Below are 27,544 nucleotides of genomic sequence, written 5' to 3'. Positions count from 1 at the left end.
CTTGTTGAAGTAATTTAAATTTTTTCGTCTGTTCGGAGAAATCTCTGGATTGGCGAACCTATTTTCTAGGGACTTTACTATTGGAAAAAAGGAATCTTCAAGAAGTGCTTTGAACTATATTTTACCTTTAGACTCTTAGAAAATGTGAGTGAAGTAAAGAAAATTCGTCCTGATGCGAAGCGGGTATACAAGTGTACCAAGTTCGAGGGCCTTTTAGACGTTTCTGGAGAACTGGACTTCTTGAAATCTGAAAATTTGGATCATGATATTGTTCGACATTATCAACTGAGCTGAAATCGATGCTAAAATGAACGTAAATTTTTCCAAACAAAGTTTTTTTTACTTTTTCTTTCCTGATATTATTTGAACAGAAATATATTCGAAATTGAATACTCTATCATATCAGAAACGAAAAAATAGAAAAATCCTTGTATACCTGAAAGTGCTCACGCTTCAAGAATATTTTAGCTAAGTAGATAATGTCGAACAATATCATAATCCCAATTTTCAGATTTCAAATAGTTCCAGTTCTCCAGAAACGTCTAATAGTCCCTCGAACTTGGTACACCGTGTATATACATATAGAGTATGAATTTACGCGAAAATCAACACCCGTTAAAAAATAACAGCATTAAAGCTTTCAGGATGACCACTCATCTATCAGTTTTTGTTTCTATAAACTTCAGTAAATTGCAACAATAGAAACCTTAAGGAAAGAATAGAACAATTTTTTTTCTCACTGTGATAACAAAATATAAATTATTACCTACTCTTGTTGCATTCGACACGAAAAATTTATTCATGCATATGATAGGTCATATTATATGAATTCCTCGATACCGAAAAATGGTGGCTCTTCCATTATCCGTTGCGAATATGCAATTCACAATATATTGTCTTATAAACAGGGTGTTTCACTAAAGTTCACTAAAGTGTTTACTAGAAGAAATATCTAGTGAATCGAATGAGATTTCTGGGAATTTCTGGACCATAATGAATGACCGGGATACGATTAAATAAAATAATTTTGTCTCGGTGGTACCGACACCCTATATTTCATTGAATTTTGAGCATTAAATTTTAACTCCAAACTCAAACCTCAAAATTCTGAAGACATTAGGGGAGACTGGGGAGGGTTGATACGTTTTTTGGAATTTTTATTTTGGAAACTGAATTATATGAAGAAACAGGACTTTTCTTATATAATATAATTCTTCAATTAATCGTTCAACAAAATAAATATAGAAGTCTCAAAACATGAACATATTTTTCTGTACAGAACGTTGAACACAAAAACATGCAAACTGTCTCAAGCCTCCCCACATATGGGAGGATTGATACGATGTACTGGGAGGCAAGAGACACCAATTGAAAATATAAGTCCCATTGGCATCACTTGCAAATGTCACATATAAACATTTTTGTGCCTTTTCTAACACCCGCAAATTCTTCGTCGCGCCATTACGAGCTCACCTGACACCTGATCCAGAATTCGTTTGATCTAGAGGATGAAAATGAACCATTGCAATATATATATAATATATATAGGCTACATCTTCGCCCTCTCAATCATACTCTTCAACCGTGTCATCCTCATTGTCCGAAATACCCCGGTCTACATACTCTTTCTTTCGTATACCTCTTTTGTTTGATTTTCTTGGTTCTTGTTCTTCCTTGGCTATGTATGCTGCTGGATGTACTAGGATTATTTAGCTCAGTAGGTAGGTCAGCAATGATACTGGCTTGCTTTGGTCCCATAGGTGTAGAAAAATCAGGAAATGGTCGGTTAGTCACTTCCGCACAAGAAAAGTCGGCCTCGTTGAATACATGGGGATTGTACGGATAAATTCCAGTTGTTAAAAATCCCCTTGATATGTTGGATGATGAAACTCCTTCATGTAGGCCTATCCAACTAGCTACGGAATATTTTTTGAAGATGATACATGTATCAGGCCTCCCCACGAGAAATGTCTCAAACCTCCCTGAAAGCTATTTTTAAAGTGATTCATGTTTTCATCTTATACTCATATATTTTGAAAACCGAATAAAACTGTAAATTGAGTAGTTTTTTGTCTATTTCCCAGTGAAATGTTTGTTGATGCCGAAGAATTAATGCATGATCATAAAACCCTTAGGTAATTTGAGTGAAAACTTACAATTTCTCACCTCGAAACATTCTTTGTCGAATATTTCACAAACAAACTACTGTTAGCCTTGCAGATTAACGTCAGCCAATGCCCTCTGCCAAAGAATAATGTTCACTAGTATAATACTTCTGAAAATGGCTACAGACCGCGGATATAAGCCTGTATCAAGCCTCCCCATGTATCAATGCTCCCCAGTCTCCCCTACTTCATTTTTCTTAAATTTGACGTGAAGATAATGAGTTTAATTGTCAAATATGAATATGGAACGAATGTCAGTGATATATGATGATTCTTTGTGTGATTTATACGAAATTATTTGTCAAATGGAACATGGAAACATGGAACGAATGTCAGTATACGTCATTATTGGTTAAATTTTTTAGATTCTTGATATATGATGATTCTTTGTGTGATTTATACAAAATATGTATTTGCTTTCCCAATTGGAATTATCAACCTATTATGCCGCCTATAGGCTTAAGTTGATTTGCTGTGTCCTCTAGTTAATATTCGGTAAAATATATTCGTATTATGTGTGTAGGGTGTTCAAAAGCACAATTTAAAATTATTGTCATACAGGATGTTCGAAAACAAAAATATAGACCAAAGTTACACAATTTTTTAAATGTAACACCCTGTATTTGACCTCGAAAATGGAATGGCAAGCTCAAACTATGATGAGTTTCTTCAGATCACTTTATACCTTAAAAGCACACCCTGTACGAGATAATGACGAAAAATTGAAAATATGGAGTTTTTTTAAATAGCAATTAATGAAGAAACTAGTTCCGCCAGCGATACAGACGGTATTTTTTCGAGTAGAAGAGTTGGCTACTCCTACACATAAAAAAATTTCAACTCTGGAATATACAGAGAGATCATAATGAATTCTCAAACATCAACTACAAATAATCGTCGAAAACTTTCTTATTTCAAATGGCACACCCGGTATTTCTATATCTCGTTGAACGTAAACATTAATTTCGAAACTATCTTCATAAGGTTTCTCTACACCTGAACCTGATAGTTTTTCAGCAGTTTCTGACGATCATTTGAAGTTGATGTTTGAGAATTAATTATGATCACCGTGTATATTCCAGAGTTGAAATTTTTATTTATGTTTAAGTGTAGCCAACTTGTCTACTCGAAAAAATACTGTCTGTATCGCTGGCGTAACTAGTTTCTTCATTAATTGCTATTTAAAATATCTCTACATGTATTTTCAATTTTTCGAAAAATTTTCAAAATATCTTCATTTACAAGTCTTGGGTGGCCACCCAGTATATTCTCCAGATGACATTAAAATTTTGCGCGAAATTTCAAAATCTTACGTTAGTGCTATCTAGAATTTTTTTTTGTTCGAAGGCAGCAACGATGAGTTCACCTAAATATGTGAGCACTGTGATTATTCGAGCGAATGTGCAAAAGCTCCTCCCAAAAAGATGGTGTCATATGAAAACTTGTCAAGACCGAACGGTTGCACCGAGGTGGTTGAAATCTAGTGATTCATTACTAGAAAAGCTGTTCTTTTAAGACAATGTTTAGCCTTCAGATCTATGATGACATTTCATTTGACGAGTGTCAAAATTCGACCTTTGAAAAATCCCGAAAAAGATGAGATCATTTAAAATTTTGTCAAGACCGAACAGTGGTAACGGGCTCGATGAAATTTCGAGATTTATTATGGGAAGAGTAACTCCTTCTTAATATGTATCGCATTTAGATCTACAATGATTTTCCTGGGAGATACGCGTGTCGAAAGTGGACAAAAATTCCTAAAACGATGGGGTTATTTGAAAACTTTGTTCTTAGAAAAATTCCCAAAAATATGGGGTCACCCAAAAAATACCACCGGTATGATCTGCCTTTAGTATTATGTTCAATGGAAAAATGATTGAAATTTTGCAAAGAAATCGCTTCCAAAGATATGAAAAGCAATTTCGAGTTGAGAAATATTTGCTAGAGAAGAAAATCGGCACTGGAGTCATAAGGGAATGTCAGATGGAAGTACAGATAACAGAAGTCTTGACCACTGCAGTCCCACTTTTGCCATATATTGAATTCTGGGTCAGAATTGACAATCAAATAGTTGAAATCCAACAGAGAAAAACTAGACCCGTTTCATCTCACTGATTCATCCCAGAAATAAATCCATTGAACTGTCTACGACCTCCTTTGAATTACATAAGAATTATTTGTTTATAACTACCAAACTATATTTAAATATAGATTGCGCAACCAATGATAATAAATCGAGCCAATATGTAACTCATAAATGTTCTCAACAAATTTAATATATGCATAAAAGATTCCAAAATTGTAATTCAGTTATTATTATTACCATTACACAGGTGGGTGACCTATATTAGACGTTTATGGAGAACAGATCGTAGAATAGTTGAAAATTTGGGTACCTACCAGGGTTTACACTTCTGATCCATCAGACTAGAATACTACCAACTTCGTTATTTCGAATGGGACTAGGACACCACACTTCTATATTGCATATTGAAATTATTTGATTTTCATGGACAAGGTCAAGGGATAGTTTATAAAACTTGTAGAAAGTTTAAGAAAATAATAATAACATTTAGTGATACTACTGATACTCTAGGCTACACCTCTGCTAAATAGGACAGATCATTCACAAAGAAATACACTACATATATATTTTTTCTTACTGAACTCCCTCTATTTTACTGCAGATTTAAAAAGCGTAGTGAAAATAGGACGAAGTTCATTTGATATCTCATGTGCTTAAAATTTGCTGTTTCTGAGATACACTTTTTCGTAAATTTGAGGGTCTCGCAAAAACTCGAGAACTTTTTTTTCCTGCTCTTTCCAAATTAGTTAATGAAATTACAAAATAATTTTGCTAATCAGGGCGTTGTTCAGACTCTAAACATACTTATCAATTTTTTGAGGCCGAACCTGGAATACGACTTTTTCATTACTTCAGTCAACAGCACTCCGGACAAAGGACCCCAACAAACATTTATCGTCGGTAAATCGTCGGCTATGTGCTGTTACTGCTGGCGAAGTGCGTACTGCTGTTACACATCATCGGACCTTTGAAGATCCGAGGACATGGTTTACGCTGCTGAAGATGTGTCGAAACATGAGCATCTAGCCAGCGTCGGCAAAACGCTGCTGTTAGATGAGCAACTTCTTGGCGGTTTATATTCATCGGATCGGTTGCGGTTAGATGCATCTTCAGCGCGTTTTACCCTTAACATAAGGTCAAGCTGTACTATTTAAATTTCGCGGGATTTTGCATAAGAGCTTCCAGACAATATAATTTCCGTAATTTCGTATCGAAGCGTTATTTCATTCAGACGGCGTACGCAGGCACGTGTTTCGATGATAAAAGAGTTTTTAAGAGTAGGCTTTTTGACGAAATTTTTCTTTCTGAAAACTTCCTTGTTGTGTTGTGTTGTATTAACATAGTAACAGTGATGTCCCAGGGCAGGTGAGTACAAGAAATCAAAATAAAATGGTATTTCTATTTCTAATAAACGTCGGAGTAGGCGTCAGGAATATCATCACGTGAAACAGAGTTCTCGAAATATTAGGTCCAAGTAGTACATCATCACCATCATTAGAACCGAGTACTTCAACGATCTTTTGAGATTGCATGTAGATAAAAAAAATGCAGAGATAGAAATGGATAAGAACACCATCAAAATAAAAAGGTACGAAGAATTGAAGAAATTCGATGCTGATATACTTATATATGATCTAGAATATTTGAAAAAATGTGTAGGTAGAATTGTATCTATTTTTTTGGGATATGCTTTCATTTTTTGGTTTTGGTCTTTTTTATTCTAGAGAAAAAGTTCTACAATTTGAAAGACAGAAAAATCTATATATACGAATATTTTTCAGTTGTCCAAATTTGGCCTCAACGGGGGTAAGGACGTAGCAGAGACAACACGCAAAATAATCTAACTCATAATAAGCCATGAATCAGGAATTTCCCGGAATTGGTCGGGTAGAAATTAATAATAAAAATGGATTAGAAGCAATGGCGAATATTGTTGAGCTTAATCATGGTGAGTTTTAATGTTGTATTGGTCGAAAATGTTGACATTTTTGAATGTAAGGAAGTTACTTAAATTGAATACATATTTTGCATGTTGACATATATTTAATTAATTTAAACACATATAAGATGATATTCTATATGAAATTCAATAATTTATTTTATACAAATAATGAAATTTTATTATCCAGGATCTGTAAGGATAAATCCTATTACAAGAAGTGTGCCACTGATGTGGAAATGAATCATGTAATGAATTGGCTTCGCAATGCCGGTGACAGAGCAGGGGGCAGATTGAAAAGAGAGGATGAAAAAGAAACAGGCAATAATGAGCAGTGAATAAATATATGCTTTTTTTTCAAGTAAGCTAGTCGTTTTGATGTGTTTTTTCAACCTACAAAGTATTTAGATATGTATATTATTATAAGAGCGTTATATTTTAGTTGTTTAAATATATGAAGGTTCTTTTCAATTGGCTGTATAAATTGTCTTCCCCTAATCACAATATATAAGTGTTGCAAGGTTTCAAAAAATATTAGAAGAAAAAATAGATCTCCTTCAACATCAGAAATGATTCCGAGATTTCATAAGAAACGTTCAAAGATCAGAAATTATTGATCAAATAATTCATATTTAATTTTTTTTTGATTTGCCAATTTCTACCAACGATTCTCAAATTTTCAGGGGCACCTTAGCATATTTACTTGGCATTTCTTTCTAACTCTAGTACGAATTCAGTTTCAGCAACGTTTAGTTGGTATTAAGTGTCTCCTAAAAGTTGATGAGACAGAAATCGTACATGAGTAGTAAGAAATGTCACGTAAATATGCTTAGGTGTCCCTTAAAATTTAGGGATCGTTGATGAGAACGAGCATTAGTATTGCAGGTATGTATATATTATACCGACGTTGTACCGATCAATTGGAACAGCGTATTCCCAGCATTGTCTAGACGTTAAGCCGACGTGGTGCCGATCAATTGTAAAAGCATTCTTCCAATATTTTGTAGAAGCTGAACCGACGTCGTAACGATTAATTTGAGGAGCGTATTTGAAGCATAGTTTAGACGCTAAACCGATGCTTTTTTGCACAGTCGAATCGTCATCGGATTTGCGGTGTGCAGACTCTGCAACATGTCGGCTCATAGTCCATCGGGCGGCTGTCGGCCGATGTGACACTATTTGCAGTATACCGACTCTAACATCGCAGCACTAACCCAACGTTGGGCCGAGTTAAAAATGTTTGCTGGGACGTGCACAAATCAAATATGTATTATAAAAGTGTGTAGGTTGGTTCATAAGTTTTAAGTTTTGTGATTAATTGAAAAAATGAGGAAAATCAAAAACAATCACCCTGCATCTTGGTAATGAGGAATGATAAATCTATCTATTTAGAATAAGCACCTCTATTGTGGGCGAAATTCATTATTTCAATACAAAAACAATATTTTCAGATGTAAATTTTTTTCAAGACAATTCCCAAAGTGTGCGTCATACATACATGAATCGAAAACTCTTTCAATTAATTTAATTTACTAATAAACATTTGACATTTAAGGCGGAAACATATTATTAACACGCGACGCGAGCTGACGCGAAAATTGTACGCGCGTGGAGTCGCGTCGGGTGTTCTTAGTATGATTCTGGTCTATAGAAAGCAATACATTTGATTCGACTCAACACGCATCACGTTTCGTCAGCTCGCGTCTCGTGTTAATAATGTGTTTCCGCCCTTACCGTCGAAATAAAATTCACAAAAATTTGGCTGCGCAAAAAATGATACTGTTTATGTCATCTAGAATTCTGAGAAAAAACTGTGCAGCCTGCCGAATGATTCCGCTTACGTGAAGTACAATGTACTGAATGTACTGAACGTATCCTAATGCAAGAGCATTTAATGCAAACAAATTTTTTATTTTCTTACTTATTTCCTTGTGAGTCAGGTATTGGGACAGCAAACCCATAAGGCAGGTTCAAGAAAAATGCAGATATCTTCCATAATATAATACTTTAAAAGTACGGAATATTATTTTCACAGAATTAAACAGCGAAAGAAATAGTAATAACCTGCTCAAACCTCGCGTTCTTTGTGTTTAATATCTTTTAAATCATATCTAGTTCTAGTACCATTCTCTCCCTCCTCTGCTCATTACTTTATTCTTCTTATGAATAATGAAAATCAGGGTTTTCTGCCTTATTCTACGAAGTCGTAGAAGGGCCACATCATATTTTGAAAATATTTTCCGTTAGTTGAATTCCGCCTTCGTATTATTCCAGCTAGTCCTACTTCCTACTCCAAAAAATATATCTTGTACAATATTCAACATGGTTATGAAAGATGCATCCATCATAAATAAAAGTAATGAGAAAGTCGCTGGTTGAGAATCTCGTCATTCTCCTCGTTTGCGGTCTCACCATATTTTTATGTTCGTCAAAAGTTTTGGTGGGTGCGCCAATCATTCTATAATTTTGTGTATTTCGTATGTCTACGTATGTCGTACGAAAAAATAAATCCCATAGCTTCATGATGGTAAGTCTACTAATAATTATTATAAATAATAATCTATACCTCATGGTGGCTTGTGATGATTCTAAGGATCTGTGAGATAGATCCCAATATCATTAAAATATTGGAACGTGCCATGTGAACTAGTAAGTTCATCACTTCATCGTTCTGCATTGCTTGGAATCCTTCGTCTCATGGTCTCATAAATTCTCATAAATTCTATTAACAGCAGATTTGCTATTAATAACGGCTGATAGTAGCTGAACATTTTTTTCTTTAAATGGACGACTTGAAACTGATGGCAATAAAAAAAAATCAGATTCAACAAATGCTGAAAATTCTTGAGCAATTTTCTGAGGATATAAAAGAAAAGTTGGCCGAAGATTGGAACAAAAATTCAAAACTAGCCTGAACAGCAAAATTTTAATTAATTAAAGCCCTCAACACCCACGCTTGATTGGCTTAGAGCTACTCGTTTAGCATCATTTGTTGGACTCCCACTAACAAAGAGATACTACAACGTGGTATCTTAAGAACTATGCTCACAAACATCACCCAAGAAGCTCCATAGAACGAACAAAAGCTCCAGCGAAGCAAAGATTATAGATATAATCTAATCAGATTGGGGGTTATTTGGGATTGCAGTCAAAAACGAATGGATCAAATAACCCCCAATCTGAGTATAAGCAAACAGTCGATACCTTTTTACCTGATATAATCTAATCTATATATAATCTTTGCTTAGAAGAAGAGGAGTTCTTGACTGCATATATAATAGAACTTTTGTTAAACTATACCTACTAAAATATTTAGATTTTTCGGTTTCTATTTGTCTCTTTCATAAAGGGATGAAAATATTTTATTTTGTATGGATATTTGAACTAGAAAATTATTTTTGCTAGTACGGAAAAATTAAGCTTTCTTTTTTTTGTTTAGCTCTGAAAAACGATGCCAACAGTTATTCTGCTTTTTGTGAAAACTCGAGAGTCCCCAAGGCACACCAATTTTTTGGCACCCTGGGTGGTCACTTCGGTCACTCGGCTTGTGCCCCCCCAAAGGCCTCTTATAAGGGCTGTAGTAGATGAGTTTTCATTATCATTCAACTTTTATTGAAATACAATTTCTCTATTTCTTTGAGGCATTCTCCACGAACAGTGGACCAACAGGAACCTTGATATTATGGAATTCATATGTCCATGTCAATCGATCTCATATCTTTATCTTCCTTTTGTTGACATGGAATAATTGACGATGGAAAATTTGCAACAAATGGATTAAAATGGGAATATTCCAAAAAATCCTACATTATTTTCCTGAATGAAATCTTGAAGAAGCGATAAAGAAGAACTTGAGAACTTATCGCTGTAAAGATATTTCGACATATTTCGTTTTATGGAAATTTGTTTTGCTTTACACGGCTGATTATCCGTCAAAAATGCGTCATCGAAATAAATTTGATTTTCAAATGAATACAATTTTTAATCTTCAATTTTGAAGCAAATACCTCATTTTCAACAGTTTATGAAAAAAAAAGCTTTGTGTAATCGAATTACGTTATAGAAGTGCTTTTAGTAATAGCATTGAGTATTAATACTCAACGGTAATAGAATATTGAGTATTAAACTGGGTTTAATACTCAATGGTAATATCGAACCTTTTGCGTCAAATCGGTGCTTAGTGTTCGAAGCACTGTTTTCATTGCAAGGGTGGAGGATTCATGGAGAAAAAATAAAAAACTCAAAAATTTATTTTGTTCAGAATACTTTTTATCCATCTGGTCCTTTCGTACTCCTTCGGCAGCTCAACTGCCTCGTTGTTTTACTATATGTCTACAAAATTCAACTAATTCATAATAATACTTAGTAAAAATAAATTAAATCACAAGGAACCTCTTTTCTATCATTACTTTTTGGCACTTCTCTAGGACACAGTCTTGTTTAATTATAAACTGATATTCGGAATATCTATAATATTTCATCAGATTTAAGCACTTGAGGTGATAAAAAACAATACAAAAAATATTATTCGACTTTGTGTCATTCTTGAAAGGATATTCTCAGATCAAGCTTTTCACGTTGAATGGAATGCCTTCACAATCGTTTTTTGATTGTAGTAGCGATTCAATGAAATAAATAAACTACACACTCATTTTGAATGATTCTGCAAGGGGATGTATATATGGAGAGGATTTCACAAATCACTACAAAGCAAGTTAATATAAAAATATATATTACAAAAAATAATTTCAATTTAGAATATCCCGCTGCAGAATCATCGTCCATCGCCTACATGAATACCATAGGAAGTCACTTCATTCAACATGGGATGGTTGAGTTGATAGAAGAAAAATGCACATATTGCTCGATCTAGGAATATCGTTGTGCCTGCTATTCGGAAGTGGATTTATGGAATATAATATTATTGTTCTGCTGTTAAGAAAATCACATACATTACTTAGCAGCCTAATCGTTATTCATAATCTGACTATGAACAAGCGTCGCTTCTAGCAGCTTTCCTTCATTTTTGTTTAACGAAACTGAGATGTTGAAGTCGTTCGAATAAATCTTGTTTAGAATCGAATGCAATCTTTAAATTCTACCAGGTTTCAGCTGGTAGGCTGATTCCTCTACTTTTTTCTCTTCAACATATGAAGTTAATTTTTCATTCAAAGATGTCGCAGGTAGAATGACGCTTGAAAACTAGGGTAGATCTCACTGAGAAGAGAAAATTTCCTGTAAGCTAACGTACGAACCGGTAAGAAACCCGACTAAACCGAAAATAATCAGGAATATATTCTTATATAACCTCCATGAGAATTTTCCAAAGCCGGGTTCCTCATAACACGTGAGCGTCTCAATGATGGCGGGAAATATCATTCCCAACATTGAGAGGCAGACGGCTCCAACTAAAGAAATGAAACCTGAAAGATTAGGAACTACAATTGCTAACACTACTGTTAAGATGATCAGTGAAATTCTTATGGTATATTCAGATAAATTCGGTCTGCTGGTAAACTTCGATTTGACGTTCTTCCAGATTATTTGCATTGGCACGTAAAATTGTAAACTATAAGTGAAGAAAATTGCGAGGGCTATCATCAATTTCACTGCTTGGGCCAATCTGAAAAAAGAAAATTTCATTAAATTTTCAAGAATGCGTGATGCAAAAATATGAAATTAAAGAAATAATCAGAATGCAACCAGAAACAGCGACAAAAGCTCAGAAATTGAACAAACCAAATCAATCGTTGAATTTTCAAAGTTACAGATGATTTACTTTATTCATATCCTGCTTGAAAAAAATAACAAAGATCAGTTTGTACAACATTCTATATCTTTGTGGAAGAACGAAGCCGGGTCAGCTAGTTCGAGTATACAAGGTGATTTTGAAATAGGTGATCAAAATTTGGGAGCATATGCAGCAATTCAAAATATATCGAAATAGTCAATAAAGTTTTCTCTAGAATGACCCCGAAGAAAGATAGAGAATGATGAATGATAACGATAATTTTCAATCAATAGGGATTACTCCTTCTGACGAAAATATTTTTTATGAATTATCTTTGAAACGCCACATTTTGAAATAACCATTTCAACCGTTTCCCAAAAAATTATTTTTATCACTTAAAAATGAAAAATAAAATTGGGTATTTAAAATTTAAAGCGTTTCATTTCGATTGCACAAGTTGGCAACATCGACTGAAATATGCCTTGATAATAAAGGACAACAAATACATTATCTTGATGAGATAGACAAAGATGGCTGTCTATGAAGTCTGCGACGAACGAGGAAGGTCATAAAATTTTATGGAATTTTTATGGCCAGTTGCAGTTGTGGCTTGCCAGTAAGTACGCGTCTGTAAATCAATGTTATTTTATTTTAACGGACATTGTTCTTTTCATTGTCTAGTAGGCGCTGTTGCCAAATCGTAAACTCGAAACCAAGCGATTTAAATTTTAAAACCCCATATTTGAAGAATGATTTTGAATAGTTTCCGCGGTGCATTCGAAAAATTCATGAATGAAACTCATAATTATTCAGTTTAAACTTGCATATGCAGTGATAACCCAAATTGAGGAGAATTCCCCATTGCGGCACGTTTATATCCCAGTTATATCAAGCTCTCGCGATCGTGTTACCATGTAATTAACAAGGAAAAAATACTCACGGTTGTTCCTGTGGAAGATTCAATGAAATGCTGCTCATAGTATCTGGGCCATATTTCAAAAACCCTAGGAAACCAGTTACAGAATATAATGCGACGACGAATGCCATTCCAATATTCAAGACACCAGGACATCCGATGAAGTGATCGGGATTTTTCATGTTATTTTCTAAAGGCATCACTACACCAATACCTTCCAGGGCAAATATGGCTGTTCCAAAGAACATGGGCAGTTGTTTGACTTCGACAACAAGGGGTGCACTCTCAATAGAAGGAAGATCTTGAATGAGGTAATAGTAAGTGATAGCCATACCAGCTCCAATGAATAGGTTGGCAAGCATAGAAAACGGCGCGAGATATTTGAGATTTCTTATGAGATTGACAGCTATTAAGATGGGTAAGAGTGCGGCCATGTATAATCTAACATCGTAGTCAGTTCCTGTGTTGAAATCGATAACTTGTTTCAAGTTACTTGCAACGAAACCAATATATACACAGCAACATCCTAGAAGATCGACTACTAGAAAGAAATTGATCATTGACTTTGCAAACTGGGCCCATTGATGATAGGACGGCGGCCCTGCCAGAAACGATGCGTGGGCAAGTTCTGCGAATCCCAGAGCAGGAACACGATTTCGTCTGTACAGTATATGTGCACTTTTGACAAGGATGTGTACACAGTAGGTGCAGATTATACCTACAAGCAAGGTACACGCTAAGCCCATAGCCAGTCCTGCATGTGCAAAGGCAAGGGGCATGGATAAAATACCGCTACCTAGACTTCCTTTGAGCAAATGTATAAGGGTATCCCAATCACTGAAAAAAAGAAGAAAATGTCACAAAACATTATAATCTACGTAATATAATATATTTATAATTGTCAACATGCGTTCGACAAAACCCGTCTCGTAAAGTATGCAAAAGAATTTTTAACGTTGATGGCCTGTAAACCAGTAACTGAATAACATGACCTTCGTCAGTTTGGGCTTTCTAACCACTGCACATTGTTTCGCTATCATAAAGCAGTTATAGATGATAGGGGAGACCGAGAAGAGTTAAGACAATTTTAACTTCAACTAACATATCTCAGTCTAAAAGCTAGCTACATGAATCAGTTACAAGACTCAATGTAGCCCTATCTTTATTCTATCAGAAAAAATCTTTAGAATTATTTAGAAAATTTTCTGAGGAATTCTACAGAAAAAAAAACTTTCTTCCCTTGTCACAACTCTCCTAAAGCCAAGGTAGTTAGTTGAATAACTCATTTCTTTAGAATTCAGTACTTTAATCATTATTTGCTTTGGCTGTAGGTACTTGAATATAAATACAACATTCAATACAAAATATGAAATATTTAAAGTTCACCACAAGCCCAAGTTTCGTAAAATCTGCCTTTGCATTCGAGTCCCCTAAGTAGTATTATTTGTATTATTTGTAGCCTTTTTCTGACAGAGGAACTCCTGATATATCATTCAAAACTCAACAGTTTTCAAGTTATTTCAATTTAAAATCAGATATCTTCGTTTTTCACGAGCATAACTTCAGCAAGGTGAGAAACTTTTACAACTTGTTCAGGGATACTGTAGGATGACTGTCACTTAACAGCAAGGTGGAAAACTATTTGCACTTCGAGGACCCTGTGCCTGTTTCGAAGATCCTTTTAGACTAAACAAGCAATTATCTACGTATTCCTTAGCGTGGTATAAGGTATAACCTTACTCACGCAAAACTTTAAAAAGGGATACTTACAAAGGGGCTCGTTGCTCAGGAAATTTGGTTATGACAGGAATGTTCCTTCATTTAACCAGAGCAATCGGTCAGTTGAACGCGCTGTCGACAGTGGTTCGATGTATTTATAAACCGAAAGCCTTTTCTCATATGTATCAGTGAAACGATACGTACCGCGGCGTATCAAATTCGCGTTTTGAATACGTCATCGTCAATCGCATGTATGGCAGTTTTATTATTTTCAAATTTTCATTGATCCCAAATTAAATGTATTTGAGACAAACTACTGCGGATACGTTAATACTGATTTCGTTCTATAGTTAGTGAAAATATCAAATAATAACTTACTTCATTTTGTAGAAGTTATTGCGAATTTCTTGTACTAATGAGAGTACGTTTAGGTACATAAAGTAAGAACCTAATCAATTACTTATTCGTTTTAGGAATACAATTAGGAATTAAATCATAATTATTGTTTTTTGTCCGATACTTTCCACAAATTCACTGCCATAGATATTTTCACTACCAACACTTAAAAGCAGGCATCAGTCCTATATCATTGCGGTACAAAATGATGGAGGATTATCAACAAAAATGTGAACAAAATGTACTCACGAAGTGGGATGCTTCAGGTCTCTGTGATCGGCTGGATTATAAGTCCCCAATTCTTCATCTCTTTTGGTACCAACCACCAGAGGTACTGTGGATCCATTACCACTTTGTACTGGTACATCATTCTTTTCACTCTTATAACTGCAATTATAATCATACTTGGATTACGAACTGAGCTTTCATCAACTTCACATTTGGGTTCGAATGCGAAGATTTCTATACAGATATGTTGTGTGAACGTTTCTTGGTGGATGAAATGTAATGAATATATAGGTTTAATGAAAATGGACAAGGTTCTAGATCACCACTACCTAAATAAGATCGTTTCAGCGTGTTTCGGAATGAGATTTGAGCATGCATCGGACAAAGATTCAATGCAGAGCGGGAATGTATCACTGACGATTTTGGATTGAAAAAAAAAACTGTGAAAAAAATAATTCCTGGTCCATGACATATTAAGTTGTCAATGTCAATGTCAAGTTCCATCATAGAAACCGCAGGGAAAAATTTCTAAAGTGCGTTTGAAATTTTTTGTTGATATTCTATGTCTAAAATTATGTTAATATTTTGATGACATCAAATTTTACCGTAAGTTTATGGAGAAGAAGATGATCCAGAATACCTTACAATAGAAGATAAGCGTTATGTTTCAATAAAGGATATAAACATTCGAAATTTCATAGCCCTGTTGAGAATTGAATATTTTTCATTCAAAGTTCTATTTATAATGCAAATTAAAAAAAAACGATTCCAAGAACATATATGTTAAATTTTCTGCTGACACTTATCGATCGAACTAGATTTCAAACATTCAACGAAATAAGGTAAGGAGAATAAATACGCTTTCCATATTATTTTATATTTCCAAATCGATCCATTTCACTGCATAGGGTGCTTTCTTCAATGATTTCCAAGCATTATTGAAAAGAGATAATGAAGCAGGAGCAGAATTCCACCACCTTCATTTAATCACAGCCCTGTTAAACACAGTTAAGTGTTAAGAGGGCTGTTATTTAATCATGTATTTCCGATATCTATTCTTTATCAGGCAGATAAACAATCCACTCATATCTCCCAGACGCAATAACGAAAAGTTATTCGTAACAGATGTATAAACTACATTGAGAATTAAACAAACACTCATTCAAAGAGGAATTCAATCGAATGGAATGTTTCTCAGAACAAAGCGCAATAAATGTTAAAGCGCGGCGAATGCTTTTGTTTTATAGTCATTGCAGTTTTATGCCATCATGTGTTTTCTCTTCAGAAAGCAGAATAGGCTAGGTAGCGATCGTGGAACAAGAATCAGTTAGAAATTTCAGGGAGTTCTTGCATTCCACACGCGTATATGGACAGAAGTGACTGAAATGTTTCAACAACACTGAGAACGTCTATTGTTTCCAAGCACATTAGCTTTTTCAGAACACAAATAATAAGCCTTTGGGCAGCTAGTCTTTCATATACACTGCTCAACAAATGAATAGGGATCACTGACATTCCATCATTGATTTCAGGAATATTCGATTAAAGATATTTATTTTGATTAGATTATAGATTAGGTTTGGAGTATATTCTTGTTCTTTTTTAGAAACTAATGAAAGAGTGAGGATGTTCATTAAAAAAAATTTAATTAAATATATTAAAATATTTCAGATTTTCGAAATGACGAGAAAATAGAAAATACATATGCGTAAAGCTAGTACTTGGTCCCTCAAGTGCTCATCTCGATGATTTTGGGAATTCTGGGTTCAAATATCAAGCAGAGCGTTGGAAAGCTGTTCCAGATTATTAATCGGTGATTATTGTGAATTAAAATGAAATTTCCACCAAAAGCAACCGCAAGCAGAACTATTCAATTATCATATTGTCATCTTTGGTTAGTCGTACTACCGTTCTGCAAAAGAACCAAATATCTGCGACGGTTCAAACAAATGCCACTCCACACCCATATGAAACCTCCTCCAAAAGCAGTTGTGGAAACCTTAATCTGTTCCGAACATCTTCGACCTCTTTCTCTCTAAAAAAGAGTTACTTCATTGGAGTTGACCAAAATTCAACTGTGCAATTGCGGTGATCCTCGGCCAACTGCCGTTGGCGTTCTCTGTGCTCGCCTACGCGCCCTTAAATCACGAACATGCAGTCGGCGTCTTACAGGCTGATTAGAAATTAGAACTCCTACCCTCAATGATCTCCTCCTAGCATTGATAATCAAAAGAATATCTTGAGCAGCTGATGTTCTGCGTTGCCGATTTCCCCCATGACCATAAGCTAGTGAGTTGTATCGCATGAACCCATTCCAAGCCCTTTATCCACTGCATGATTTGGTCAAGTTGCACACAAGCCATACGTCTTCTCGGAATTTTACCAATTATTGTCAATTCAATTCAAATATAAATATGTGTTCAAAAGAGAAAAAAAACAGTCTCAGCAATAACTGTCACATGGTTTTTTTATGCCATCAACTGCACCCTATTAATCGATTTCAGAGGACAAGAGCATGATAATGTTAGGATATGATAAAAAACTTACAATGTATCTACCAGTTTTTCCTGAAAGAACACATATACATCAGATGTTCCGGATGATTTAACAAAAGCCACGAATAGAGAGAAATTAATACGTGATCCTTATCAATTGTCAAGCAGTGTATTTCTTATGTTTCGTTGCGACTCATACACACTTCATTCCTCAAGATAAGAAAGCAGGAGAAATCGAAGATAAAATTATTTTAACGCATTTTACATTACGGGAAAAAATTTATCTGGATGTTACCATCTTAGTTAATATTCCATGCTCTTCCATTCTGAATGTTTTAATGCATCGCGATTTTGTCTGAATGAAATGAAGTAATGAAGGATCAAGTAATTGGGGAATTTTTTGAACTATAGAAAAGATAATTTTCAAATAAATGTTTTGTTTCTCTTTTCGGTAATTTTCATATAACCTATTGTATCAAATTGATATAACCCATATTGATGAGAATTTATAGTTACCTCAACTAGAGACTGAATTACATAATTTTCACTAGGAGGAGTATACAAATCCGAAGATGCAATTTTGATAGAGGAATACGTGAAAGTGGTTAAATAACTCATCATGTGATTCAGTTTCTAGTTTCATTTTATATTCCCTATTACTTGCAACTAAATCATGTTTTCTTTCGAAAATAAGCTATATAATGATCAAGAAGTGTTCAGGAATAAATTATTTTTAGCTCATATTGTTTGATATTCAGCAAGACTATAGATATTGATCTTAGTTATCCGAATACCAGGAGAACATAATCTTTTAAAAAATTTAATGACGGCCAATCTTTGCTTTTGAAGTCGTAGGTAGGCATTTGATTTTTCCTGGCAGTTACAATAATATCATAGAACTTTAGATGGTTGCTCAGTTTTTTGCATCAATGAAGCAAAATGCAAAAAGTTTGTTCCTTTTACTTCATTTCATTCCAAGGGTGATCTTGAAGTACTTATGTGAGGTAGTGGTGATGGAGGGTAATGAAAATAATGAAACGTTTGCACAAGTAAATGTAATGTGATAAAAAAAAGGAAATTACGGTCAGCTACGAAAATTACAACTCAGTAGAGTGAATTCAGAACAAAATATATTTTTCCAAATTGAATAAGGATAAAATATGATTGTACCGTTGATCGTCCTCTTTCAAATCGGCAGCCCCTCATTAGACAACCACTCGCAACAGGTTGCGGTAGCAGCAGTTTGTAGCAGCTCCGGTTTTGCCAATAATCTTACAAAACTGACAAAATATAATCATAACAACACTTTTAAAGGAACCATGTATAAATGCTAGACTCCTAACAGCGCCATGAGGCATTCCTAGCTCAGCTTAGAAACTAAGTTAATTCAAGCAAGGGCTCTAAGAAGTGATGACCAATTCAATATACGGATTGACAATAAAAACAACAAATACAGTTTACACTAAGAATTAACATGAGAATGGTGATTAATTGATGATTATGATACATGCAATGCAGATTTAACGTGGGCCATTTTTCATTGTTTCAAAGACATTGGAAACGTTAAATTAAGAAAATACAGATGATTTCATGATCATTTAAAAGGCCTCGTTTGCCATTTTGTTTGCAGATAATTTACATAGATATTTATATTTAATCTCTATGACATTCTTGGAGTAGTAGATGTGAGAAATGGAGGAAGGTATACCAATTTGCGTTGAAATCGACTACGTCAATTATAGTTTAGATTTTTGAATTACACATATTTGCATAAAGGTAAAATTTAAAGTGTACATAAAATTTTAGATTTTGATTTTAAAATTTTTCAGTTGATACAGGAAGTATCTGAAAACATTAATTAAATCATTAAACAATAAATTGAAAAATCCACGAGTTCCATTACAGTTGTCTGAAACAGAAAATCATTCATGAGGAAAAGACAATAACAATTCAATCATGTAACCCAGAAAGTTGATCGTTCTTCTTCTGACCAGTATAGGTTGTTTTGAAAAGGGAATTTCGGAAGGTTGAATGAAGTTTTATTCATTGGGGACTTGGTCATTGCTTTCAGAACACTGGGCTTATAGAAGATTAAGGGGCGAAAAGGGTAGGCATTCAGAATTGTATCATGAAGAAAACTGCTTCAGTTATAATGGGGCAATATTTAGAAATCATTAATATGAGGATGAAAAAATAAAAAGGATGTAAAAATTCCAATCATTACTTTATCAGACAGGGTTCGTAATTATGATTCGTAAAGAATCGATGAGATTGGTCAGAATATTTACTACTCATGAAATAATGACTGGATTCGTTCACTGAGTAATGGAAAGCTGTATTAGAGGGTCAGGTGCATGAGGCATCAACATTTCTTGACTTTTCCCTATAAAAAAACAACTTTTGATTAAAACAACAATATCAGGATAATGACGTATATTGATTCTTCACCACAATCGCGTTGCCTGCAAATTTACATGGTTCTATATCAGTCCAATCACCAGTACTAAGATAAAATTTATTCTTGAACAACGATTCTGTACCTTTGAGAAGCGATGTCGGTGAATGATAGTATTACTGTTATTGGAATTCTTATTACTTACTTATTCATTACGACTGTGTTGACACCACCCTTTTTCTTGTCAACTTGTACTATCAATTGGGGCTGAAAATAAAAAAGTTGTCATTAGTGGTCGTAGATAATTTTAAGATTTGACAATAAGACAAGAGTTATTGCACATTTTCTTGGATTTTCAAATCCTGCTCTATACTGGAATTATTCAATTTTTCAAAGTAGGACCAAGATGGACAAATGAAATTTTGCAGAGGTATTTTTCGTATAGAGATGCAAAAGAAAATAAATTTTCTCTCATCCTTCAAAGCTGAAGGGGGGTGAAATTGACAACCCTTCTGTATTTTGTACCATAACTTTTTACAGGTTTTGAATATCATCATTGAAAAATATGCATTGAAAGACAATATCATTTGAGAACATTATTGAATCTTGAGTTTTTATCGTAAAGATAATAGTATTTCCATAAAAATAAAATAAGTCCTTAGCTCTGTTTCTGAACAATCAACCAAAAACATCTCTCGTTTCTTAAAATTGACATTTTGGAATTTCGAAAGTCAGTTTGACCCTTCAGCACAGTATTAACGATTTACTTCGTTGTGTGAACATAATATGTGCACAAATTATGCCAAAAATTTTTCAAATGAGGACTATGCTGATGTGATGTTCAAAAACAGACCAAAGGATCTTATTTGTTCTTCGACGTACCTACTCAGTTAAAAGACAATAAAGTTTCCAGAAAAACATCATCATTTCAATACATATTTTTTGATGCATGAGCCTGGATGAAAAGGTGGAATGGTGGAAAATGAAAAAGGGTTTCACCCCTCTTCAGGTATGGGGAATCAGTGAAAAATTGAGTTCTATAGAACTCTAAATGCATCTCTATCTGAAAAATACCACTCTCACGTCATTTGTTTATCTCTGCCTCTCTGAAAAAATGGAATAAATCCATAACCAAGTCGTCATCTTTTAAGCAACGTAACTCTTCAATTAGACGTTTTCGGGAACTTTTCATCTTATTCCGAGGCACTGAACCTATATTCGAATTTATACCCATTAATGCAGGGACACTCTGTATGTATCATTACAATTTGGTTGCATCTTTGCGATCTCCTCTAGTCGTTGATTATGTTAAGGTACTAAGTTCGATTTATGTTATAATGTTCAATTACTGACATATCCGGTGCAATGCAATTTAACCAGCACACCGATTACAACTGAAATCTAATATTTCCTATTCCGGCAATAGAATGGTTTATGGATTTAAGAAGATGAGGAAACTATATGTGTGATATGAAAAATCGAGTATGCGTTGTTTTCTCAACAGGGTTGGAATAGACTTAACAGCCTTCCTGGAAATTTGTAAACAACAGACAAAATATGCAGCAACATGAGGTGTTAAAAAATTACGCGAAGCACATCTACAATTACACAGTCCTCCACAGTTCTGCTCATTATTTTTCAGCCCCTCAAAAAAAAATTAAATCCAAACCTGTATGCGAGAAAAGAGACAAAAAAATGATTGATTGTACGATCTCATCCTAAATCCCAACATCGCATTTGCAATTTCGAATGAATTGTGTACCGTTAATGTATCCACAGACGTCTCCTGTAGAAACAGGAAAACATATCCTCCGCTAATTATAGTTCCAATCCCACGCTGAATATTAGAAATTGATCACCGTTGACGAGCGAAATATTGTCCATAAACCTCAGATGAGAATTATAACTATTTCTATTGAAATATTGATTTCGATATTGAAGTTATCGAGAAACACTCTCAGTAAATGGTCACTAATATCGAGTGTTCGAACTTTACGTCCAATAAACTTGTTGTGACGTCTTAAATCATTGCTATGAATTTTCCACGCCTCTCGATTGGATATATCGTGGACGACCAAAAATTTGAAACAGGTTCCACAACTCCTCAAATAACAGCGGAACTAGTGGGATTAGTTTGATCAAATTTAGTGCGAAATTCGAATAGAATCTTTGTTTCAAAAAACATATCTCAAAACAACCTCTAGAAGTCTAGAAGCGTCGGGAAAGAGTGAAATGAATAAATTGTGTGAGGTGATCATTGAGATTCACAAATCCCTTGTGAATTATGAGCTGTTATTCACTGCTCCACCAAAAACTTATCTTCACAATCACAGTCATAGAGAGACATCTATGGTAACTCAACAGGGAATGATTGTGGAATTTTGAAGGTTGATGTTCTGTGAGTGTACGTTAATTCCTTCCTGAAATCACTTGCTCCTAAAATGAAAATATTGGTGGCACCAACCTATACATTGTAATTTTGTATGGAGGCACCTTTCAGTTACAGTAGGGGAGAGTTCCTTTGAATTGGACGGCCCATGAACCGGACGCTATAGTTTTCTACTACACTCGATAGTTATTTACCATCCTTTACGTAAATCCCATTTTCGCAAAAAGGCGCAAGCCAGAGGGTCAGCCATTTTCCAAGAGATCTCGATCGATATTGCGAAAATGGGATTTACGTAAAGGATGCTAAATTACTATCGAGTGTAGTAGAAAACTATAGCGTCCGGTTCATGGGCCGTCCAATTCAAAGGAATTCTCCCCTAATGATTAAAGTGCTAAAAGCAGTTTTTTCATTGAGTTAGATCACAAGAATCCAATGAGGTGATTGGAAAAATTTTGGACGAAGTTAATTGTTTTCATACGCCTAAGGAATGAACGAGCAAAAATTTGAAGTGTATGGAGACATATTATTGAAAAAAAAATGAGAGATGTACGAAGGAATCTTGCAACAATCTTGGCCATATTAATTCTAAAAGCATATTATGGCTATTATTCACTTGGATAAGAACGTGAATGAGAGTCATCCTAATAAATATGCTCGTTCAATAGAACATTATATATTTTGAGTACACAAATTTATCATTAGAAATAGACTGAAATATATGGAAATGCATCATTATCGAAACAAAATCAAATATTTATACACAGCTTATTGAATATTCTTTCAAAATGAAAGAACAACGAGAGAGCTTAATGACAATTACTGGGAATGAACCTTATTGGAATTGTTCGAATTGCTTCGAAAACAATTCATTCCAGTCAATAAATTCAAGTTGATTCTACTATATACTTTTTTTATTGCGAATCCAGTTCGAACTCCTACTAATGATCCGAATACTGTTTCATTTCAAGAACTAATCGAATCAACAGGCGTAAGAATTCCACGATTCCTTAGAATTAGAAACAAAATGCTTATAATTTAGATAAAAGTATTGATAAGAAATCATCGATTTTTCCTTCGTAACCAATAAGTCAATTAATCAAAAGTGAAATCAAAGCGTTACTGAAATTCAACTTAAGGCTTGTCCTATTAATTTAGGTCAGTGTTCAGAATAAAATATTGCATCGAAATGAAAAACATAAACAATAACATGAAAAGGTGCCAAATTTTGGAGCCAAGATATATTTGCGGAAATACTCCAACATGCACACCTCATACAAAATACTATACTACGTACTCATATTCACACAAGTAAATATTTTCTTCGTCTTTATCGACCGAAGTGTTTGATTGAGATTTTACATGTGCCTGCAGTTTTGGAGCAATAAGTTAGTTGCAAACTGACTTCGTAACCTATGCATTTATGCATGTTATGTTATCCAACAGCATTCTATACAATACCTAGGGAATATTCAATTATCGGAAACTTTAGGTTATGTATGGAATATTATTCATTTTATGCTTTGCTCAGGTTAGGTATTCTAAACAATGGAATTCTATGTGTGTAAAATACAAAAAAACATTGTCCCGCAAAAAGTGTTCATATCGTTATCATAAAAATTAGGCTTTATGAACTTGAAAATGTCACAACAGTTTCTCATGTATGGATAAATGAATACTTCTTTCAATTATCAAATTCTGAGTACACAACCGAGCTTTTTCATACTTTTACTGAAATTAAGTGTTAATGCCTATAAAATGCCTTCATTCACAGTATTCACAAATTTCTTACAATAATATTGAAAGTATGAGGAGAAACATATTAAGCAGAACGACGAATATTGAATATTAGAGCTTTAAAGCCAATCGTTCACATTCAGATTAATCATTCTTCATTATTTCAATGTAATGCCCGAAGATGGTTGCCTTTTTTTGCAAAATTTTTGCCAGTGCGAGGAGCCGATAATTACTTATGGGTAAAATAATGATGTTGTAATGAAACCACAAAAATTCCATGTAAATTTCCAACAACTAAATTCTCAACTTGTAGGACGCAAACACCTAAACCAATATGGAACATGAATTTACTTTAAATTGAAAAAATTATTTGAAACTGAGGCGCATTTAATAACCCAATGAAGGGTGGGCGAATCTTCAAATATTCTTATGTAATAAATTGATATCTCATACTTTCGGGCCCTTAATACCTATTACATCTACAACAGTTTATGATTTCGTAATCAGCTTGTCAGAAACAGTCGTCATTTATATTACCCAATCTCAAAAACGAAATGATATAGGCAATTCATTCAGAGGGAGATTAGTCCCAATTATTCAAATATTGGAAAACAATGATATGAAAAATTTAATAACAATTTATATGGAATCGAAGACACTGTGTGTGAATTTTTCATTAGAGGTCATCGTTCTTCCAGTTAAGGTTATTTTTTTTTTGCTCTGATTCTTCTCGGTAATTACTAATAAATACAAAAATGAACGTGACGAGAGCTTGTTACATCAAGTAATTTTCCAACCTTGATTCTGAAAGGAAAATAAATAAATAACATAGGTCGGGATCAAATATTCCATGCGTTGGTATCTAAAACAACATCGTGAATTCGAGCATAGATTTTCACCAATTTGCTTTCTGCCACAAAAAAAGTGGCTGGCATAATCAGATTTTTTGGAATTCATACAAGGTCCAAGGCCATACGTCTCAACGTCAAATTATGTATAATTCGAGAAAGTTTATGGGTGCATTTGAAATTCACACGATAAATTCAAGGATTTTCAGTACTAAATAATTCAGCGCCGCAAAATCGTTGCCCGTCCATTTCCGGCGATTTGATAAAAAAAATATATTCAAGCTTTGCCGTTTGAATTCTACAGAGTTCGAAAAACACATAATTCATTCGAGTTACTAATAATTAGTACCTATTTTGTTGATTAAAATATTGATATCTCAAATTCTAATATCTGAATTCTAGCTATTCGCAACTTGTTCGAAAAACTAGTCGCGACTCACAAGTGTATTGAACTGGTTCATAAATATCAACAATGGACCATTAAGACCGTATACATGTTCACAGTATAAAAACGTTTCGTAAGCTATATATAATACAACGCCAGTGTCGCAGCTGTTGTTGAAACCGGTACTGCCTGCCTGGATTTTGTTGAATTCAGGTAGTAAAAGCCGAGCCGACACTGTCTAGCGTCTACAAGTTTTTGTAGTACACGGGCGAACCAGAAAGAACCGGACTGTTGCCCCTTGGACTAATCGATTGGACTCGAAATGTTTAAATACAGCACTGTCCTTGGTGTTCATCAGACTTGGCTAATGGCGGTATAGGAATTAACACTTGTCAATAAAATGACGCTCAAGTGGGTCGAAATCAGCCAATAACCGGGAGAAATGTATTGTTTTTGACGGTCGGCCAATTTCATATGTCACATGTATAATGGCTATTTGGATTCGGATGGGAAATGGGTTACATATATATTATATTGATTTTCAAGTATTCTTCACGTTTCTTTCATAACTGAATGAATAGGAAACCAAGCGAGAATGAAAAAATGGTATATTCTAGAGAGTAGATATTTCTGCAACCCTTGGAGATATAAAATTTTAAGTTAAAAATTCATGGAATAATTTTTCATGCCAAAAGCAAAGGTGCTTTCAGTTTTTTGATATATGTTGAACTTTGGAAGTTACAGGGGTCATTTTGAAATTATTGCATTTTCAGGGATACTGTGCGTATCTCGAAAACCTCTTATGATATTTTCAAGGTGAAAACTGTCTTTGATAGATATCTTCACGTAGAATTCATTGGCGTACACTAAAACTTTTTTCTGGACTACCGTTCTCGAGTTTTAACTCAAACAAACAAGTTTTTTTAGAGGGACTCCTTATATTTCATTTCATCATTGAATTACGTGGCATCTAAAAATAGTTTTGATCATTAAAATTGAATTTCATACATTGAAGTCACTCAAAGGTGGTTCGACAATTATTAAAATTATTGACAGAAGTCAGCAACCTTCCCTGTTCCAGAATATTTCAAAGTATTTCCACTTGTGAAACATTTTAATTATTATTAGATAAAAATAAAAAAAACGGAGTTAACGCCATTGTAGATCATCAGAGACGAAGAATCAAGGTAGGAATTTTGTACTTTTAAATTTAATGGTGAAATAAAATATAGGACGTCGCATTAAAAAAATTATAAATTTGAGTTATAACTCGAAAACGATAGCTTAGAAAAATTTGTAGTGTACGCCAATGAATTCTACATAAAAATATCTATCAAATTCAGTTTTCATCTTTAAAATATCACAAGAGGTTCTCGAGATACACAGTATCCCCAAAAAGGCAATAATTTCAAAATGACCCTGTAACTTAGGTATAATTTAATTATAATTTATGGAGTTCAATGTTTGAAACACCTGCTGAAATAAAGACTACACTGTAAGTAAACGTGAAATGGTTATATCGAAATTGTCGTTATTTCCTCATTTTCCGAGAATCTATTCGAATATCCGGAATGTAACTGACTTTCAAAGTGTTCCATAACCTTATAAAAAAAGTGGAATGCTCTATACGCATTATCATATTATCAATGAAAATTACCTGCCTATTTGACCGAATTAGTTTTTGTTTTTTTTATTTTAGGGATTGAATGAGATTCAGATTCCTAGATTACAATATTATTAGGTACAAGTTTGAGTTTTTTAGTGGCAGAACAATTTGAGACACCATATAAATTATATATTTTTACTTAACCAGAAAAAATATGGCAGTGGAATATGTAAAGAAACATAGGGTTTATATTTAAAAATAAAAGTAACCATTATATGACTGAAGTGGTTAAGTGAAAAAAATCTTCGACTACGCCACTGAATTCTACATAAAAATGACTGTAGAATGTTACACATGTCCTTCGATATTACTGAAAATTTAGGAAATATAGGCACCAATTTGAAGTAACCCCCTCGAGGTATCAAGTCCTGAAGTCTCCCGCATTTATTATAATTGTGTCATAATTGACCAATTTCCAATTAACAGTAGGTAAATATTGAATATTCAAGGGT

General features: G+C 34.1%; 1 protein-coding gene and 1 long non-coding RNA gene across 5 annotated transcripts in view; one reads left to right on the top strand and one right to left on the bottom strand.

Moving 5' to 3' along the window:
- The first annotated feature begins 5,478 nt into the window (after window positions 1-5,478).
- LOC123318152 lies at window positions 5,479-6,582 on the top strand. Of its 2 annotated transcripts, none has more exons than XR_006538268.1 (3): window positions 5,479-5,906; window positions 6,033-6,199; window positions 6,381-6,582. It is a non-coding gene; the product is annotated as an uncharacterized LOC123318152 (long non-coding RNA). The 2 variants fall into 2 exon arrangements; XR_006538267.1 differs by having other exon boundaries at window positions 5,497-5,839.
- Window positions 6,583-10,424: 3,842 nt separating this feature from the next.
- LOC123322780 (proton-coupled amino acid transporter-like protein pathetic) overlaps window positions 10,425-27,544 on the bottom strand; it is a 61,279-nt gene continuing 44,159 nt past the window's right edge. For 2 of the 3 annotated variants that reach the window (XM_044910799.1, XM_044910797.1), the window contains exons 2-5: window positions 20,276-20,337; window positions 15,202-15,339; window positions 12,862-13,674; window positions 10,425-11,813 (exon numbers count right to left, since the gene is read on the bottom strand). In XM_044910799.1, coding sequence (XP_044766734.1) covers window positions 11,405-11,813; window positions 12,862-13,674; window positions 15,202-15,339; window positions 20,276-20,283 — 1,368 coding nt within the window. In that variant the 5' untranslated portion in view covers window positions 20,284-20,337 and the 3' untranslated portion in view covers window positions 10,425-11,404. Of the gene's footprint in view, window positions 11,814-12,861; window positions 13,675-15,201; window positions 15,340-15,509; window positions 15,668-20,275; window positions 20,338-27,544 lie in introns of those variants that run through there. The other variant, XM_044910796.1, reaches the window with a different exon arrangement.

This window comes from Coccinella septempunctata, chromosome 1 (assembly GCF_907165205.1).
Source record: "Coccinella septempunctata chromosome 1, icCocSept1.1, whole genome shotgun sequence".
NCBI lineage: Eukaryota > Metazoa > Arthropoda > Insecta > Coleoptera > Coccinellidae > Coccinella > Coccinella septempunctata.
Note: the sequence above shows the minus strand (reverse complement) of the source record. Positions and strands in the feature narration are given on the sequence as shown.